Genomic DNA, 4,972 nt, shown 5'->3' on the forward strand with positions numbered 1-4,972 from the left:
GAACTATAACTAACGGTCGAATCGAGACTCGCAACGCTTGATAAACGAAGTCGGATCATTCACATTTGGCACGAACACGTGCATCGCACGCCCCGCAATTTTCGTGATAAACAATTTGACACTAATATATAATTTTTGAATACCCAAACATGTATGACAAATTTTGATATTAACGAGAGATCTTTTTCGAATGAAAATTCGGTACAAAACCTTTAAAATCTAGTATTGATGTATGATATTTGAATTTTAAATGTTTCAAATTTGATACTAATATATGATTTTTGAGTAACTAAACATGAATAACAAATTTTGTTATTAATGATACACGTCTTTTTTGAATGAAAATTATACAAAACATTAAATATGTGGTAATAATATATGATATTTTAGTATAAACTCTTTCAAATTGGGTATTAATATATGATATTTGAGTACATAAACAATTGTAGTAAGTACTATTATTAATATAGTTATTTAAATTTTATATTTTGTATTAAATCTAAAACAATTTATTATGTAATATTATATATATATTTTAAATTTCCAATATTTTGTATCAAATTTAAAAGCAACTCTCTTCACCCTAGTGAAAAAGAAAATATTTGATTCAATTCACATTACTATTGAGTATTCTGCTAAAAAAAGGTGGCAAAACTTTTTTTAAATTCAGTGAATTCGTTCTCATGATGTGCAGCTTGCTGGCGCACAAGATCCACAGAGTACCAACAAAGGCAAATCTTCATCTCTCTACGGGCTAACGTTTCTGGAGAACCTGCGAAATCCAAGATTCTAATGACGTGTTAGAAAATGGCGGAATAAGCTCGATTTCAACGGGGGAAATCAGCCCAAGAATGACTCTGTACATGCCCCTCTTCAGAGCCTGCACAACGTTTAGAACGCTGACTCTACTGCACGCTCATCTTATAGTGATCGGACTCCAAAAGGACCCTCTCGCATCGACCAAGCTTATTGAATCATACTCACAGATGGGTCACGTCGAACCTTCAAGAATGATCTTTAACGCCTTTCAAAGCCCGGATTCCTTCATGTGGGGCGTGATCATCAAATGCCATGTTTGGAATGGGCTGTTTCGAGAAGCAATTTATATGTACCAGAATATGTTGTATAATTTAAAGGAGTTAAATAAGTTCATTTTCCCACCAATATTGAGGGCTTGCTCTGCAATCAATGGTTTAGCGATGGGAACGAAGGTTCATGCGAGGGTTATAAAATCCGGGTTTGATTCTGATACTTTTGTCGAGACCTCATTGCTGGGTATGTATGGTGAAGTTGGAAGTTTATGCAATGCAAAGAAAATGTTCGATGAAATGTCTATTAGAGATATGGTTTCTTGGAGTTCAATGATATCCAGCTATGTTCGGCAAGGAAAGGGAAGTGAAGGGTTGGAAATATTCCGGGAAATGGTAAGAGAAGGTGTGGAAATTGACCATGTGAGTTTGCTTAGTGCAGTTGAGGCTTCTGGAGACTTGGATTTGTGGAGAGTTGGAAAATCGGTCCATAGTTATGTGGTAAGAAGGAACATTGATCATGAAGCATTGTGGAGTTGTCTTGTTGCGATGTATGGAAAGTTTGGTGACTTGTGTACTGCAGAAAGGCTTTTCTTTACTGGTGTTTATGAGACTGTGTTTTCGTGGACAACGATGATTTCTTGCTATAATCAAAATGGATACTGTCGAGAAGCGGTAGGGATGCTTATTGAGATGCAAGAATACGGTGTTGAAGCTAATAGTGTCACGTTGATGACCGTTGTTTGTTCTTGTGCTCGGTTGGAATGGTTAAATGAAGGGAAAGCTGTGCATGCATATGTTATCAGGAACCATGTTGACCTGGATAGAGATTATCTTAGATTGGCATTGATTGATTTGTATGCTAATTGTGGTAAGTTAAACTACAGCCATCTGATATTTGATACGTCTGAAGATAGTGATATAGTTTCTTGGAATATCCTCATATCAGGTTATGTTCGGGAACAGTTGGCTGAAGAGGCTCTGTCATTGTTTGTTCAATTGTTGATTCAAGGGATACAGCCAGATTCCTTTACATTGTCCAGTGCCATATCTGCCTGTGGAATTATAGGGCTTTCTGAATTGGCTTGTCAAATACATTGTTTTGTCATCAAGAAATACCTCCCTACCGAGTTTGTAAAAAATGCCTTAATTGATACGTACGCAAAATGTGGATTTATAAAATCGGCCTGTAGGATATTTCACGACGACCGACAAGAAAGTGTTGTAACATGGAATTGTATGATGTGTGGATTCTCTCAAAATGGTTACTCAGAAGAAGCTATCTGCCTTTTTAATGAAATGTACTCGAAATACCTTGATATAGATGAAATAACCTTTTTGAGTGTAATTCAAGCTTGTGGGAATGCAGGGCTTATTGACAAGGGAAAATGGATTCACCATAAGCTGATTACTTTTGGTGTGAAGAAAGATATGTACATTGATACTGCTTTGACTAACATGTATGCTAGATGTGGAAACCTCCAGATGGCTCGAAAAGTTTTCAATAACATGACAGAACGAAGCATTGTGTCATGGAGCACGATGATCGGGGGTTATGCAATTCATGGTCATATTGATGATTCTATCTCTCTCTTCAACGAGATGATAAGATTAGGAATAAAACCAAATGATATAACTTTCATGAATATCATATCAGCTTGTAGCCATGCTGGATATGTCAAAGAAGGGAAGTTTTACTTTAACTCAATGATTCGGGATTTTGGCATAGAGCCCAATTCTGAGCATTATGCATGCTTGGTCGATCTGCTTAGCCGAGCTGGTGATCTAAATGGAGCATATGAAGTCATAAATTCGATGCCGTTCCCTGCTGATGCTAGTGTTTGGGGTGCATTGGTGAATGGGTGCAGAATCCACCAAAGAATGGATTTTATGGCGAGCATTCGGATAGACCTTGTAAATATGAATGCTGATGATTCTGGATATTTTACCCTTTTATCTAATGTATATGCTGGAGGAGGGAAATGGAATGAATTTAGGACGGTGAGATCCAAGATGAGACAAATGGGTTTAAAAAAGGTGCATGGATATAGTATAATTTAAAATGAGTAGTTTTTGGTTTTCTTTTAGGTAAAAAGGAATTTTCTTGAAGAACAAGGGAAAGATATTGAAATGGAGCGTAAGCCGAATCTCTCGAGACAACAAGTACAACGTGATTTCACAATGTCCAAGTAGTACAATCACGGTAGCTCATATTACCCAACGAGACAACAAGTACAATGTGATTTCACAAGGTTCGAGTCGTACAATCACGGTAGCTCATATTACCCAACTTTAGACACTGAACACAAATATGGACATCCAATCCTATCTAATCCGCAGTCATGCTGTCCCGTAATCATCAATCGAATCCCATTTCCCTTCTCGTATGCTCTGTTCAGACAGTCTGAATCTGAGGTTTTAATTGATTCTATAGGGTCTTAACAAGAGAATTCCTATCAATTCAAAAAATAAAAGAGGTGACAATGTAAACTAGCAACAGCAGCAGGGCTACCACTCTCTCGGCTGAACTGAGGTGGTGGAGGATCTTGTGCGTGTAGGAGAAATTGACCAAGCAATTTCGATTCTTGAACCTATTGTCGCCAGCCTTGAAAAGAAATCGGAAAACATGAATTCCAGAATGTTGTTAGCAGCTCATCTACTTCCAAAGCCGTTCAGTTATACGCAGCGGTTCAAGACTTGTACAAGCTATATTCTGCCAAAGGCCTCTCTCTCAGGGCCGATCAAGTTCTCTCCCGTGCTCTACAAACCAAACAACGAAAAGGGTGGTTAGTCCTTTTTTTGTTAGGTAGTTATTGTAGGGGATTGAATTGATTCTAGAAATGCGCTGATGATGTTGCACAAAGGTGCACTGTGAAGTTTTGTTTGTTCATGCAATTTATAAATTTTTTTGGAAGAATTTTTTAGATGAGGTTCAAGAATAGTTTTGCTTTTATTTGTTAATTTCTTTGATTTTGTGTATTTAGGGTGAGTGAAGAAGACGTGGGATTTGTTTCTTTTTGTAGTTGTACAAGCATTTGGAAGGAACATAATCAAAATAAGTACAACTCAAATTGTTTTGTTTCGTGCTATTCGAATCTTCAAATAGAAGACTGATAACGTAAGAACTTTTGGTTTCTTGGACTTTTGGTATTGATGAACTTACTTTTTGGTAATGACTATCCAAAACCTTCATCGATATTTTCTTGCGATGTAAATTCTCAAATAAAATTAAATCTTTTATGCTCGAATAAATCGTAAGTGTACGAGTCAAGTTATAAGATAATATACGAAGTAGCGATATCGTCCCACAAAGACCGTCTCCCACAATTGTTATTTTCAAGAATCAGTTTTTAATATAGTATAAACTCTAATTTGGATTATAATTTATTATAATTTCAAAGTAAAATCTACTTCATATATTAAATGAAAATAATTGATATAAAGTTAAGAATCAATTTAAAACGAATTAATTGGGAATCTCGGGTTATCTATCCTTTACCAGTTCATATAATTAAATTCAACTTTCGTTCAGACTTTTGACATGATTCCTTAAAGTATTAACATTATATCTCAAGATATGTTAAAATAACTTGACGCAATGAAATAATTAAACGACTTTAACTATTTATCAAATGTGAGTTGCATGCATGATTTATAGAATCTATTAGTTTTCAACTTATTGAACTATGACTATCAATGTATATTTAATTTCATATATCTATGGAAATTGTAAATTCACGGATTGTCTAGTTGCAAACTATTCTTTCGACTTCATTCACAATATAAAATATTATCAAGTTAGCTAAACTTCAATAATTAAAAGAAAAACAATAACAAAATCAAGCACAACTCAAAAGTCAAATGTTTAATCATATAAAACAATGTCTAGGATTAAGATCCCCTTAAATCTCAACAAATAAGAAGTTTAGCTAGTCAACGACAAA

The 4,972-nt window shown here is 35.3% G+C and overlaps 1 protein-coding gene across 2 annotated transcripts; it reads left to right on the forward strand.

Annotated features, from left to right (window-relative positions):
• The first annotated feature begins 647 nt into the window (after positions 1–647).
• On the forward strand, positions 648–4,130 carry LOC140975338 (putative pentatricopeptide repeat-containing protein At1g69350, mitochondrial). 2 transcript variants are annotated; one of them, XM_073438999.1, is made up of 2 exons: positions 648–1,899; positions 1,978–4,130. In XM_073438999.1, exons 1-2 carry the CDS (start codon positions 852–854, stop codon positions 3,087–3,089), a joined length of 2,160 nt encoding a protein of 719 aa, XP_073295100.1. In that variant the 5' UTR covers positions 648–851; the 3' UTR covers positions 3,090–4,130. The 2 variants fall into 2 exon arrangements, with proteins under 2 accessions (XP_073295100.1, XP_073295099.1); XM_073438998.1 differs by having other exon boundaries at positions 649–3,211; positions 3,281–4,130.
• The last annotated feature ends 842 nt before the right edge of the window (positions 4,131–4,972 follow it).

This window comes from Primulina huaijiensis, chromosome 4, assembly GCF_012295235.1.
Source record: "Primulina huaijiensis isolate GDHJ02 chromosome 4, ASM1229523v2, whole genome shotgun sequence".
NCBI classification, from domain to species: domain Eukaryota; kingdom Viridiplantae; phylum Streptophyta; class Magnoliopsida; order Lamiales; family Gesneriaceae; genus Primulina; species Primulina huaijiensis.

Coding starts and splice junctions, on each gene's coding strand:
- LOC140975338 (XM_073438998.1), top strand. CDS start 852: ATGACTCTGTACATGCCCCTCTTCAGAGCCTGCACAACGTTTAGAACG.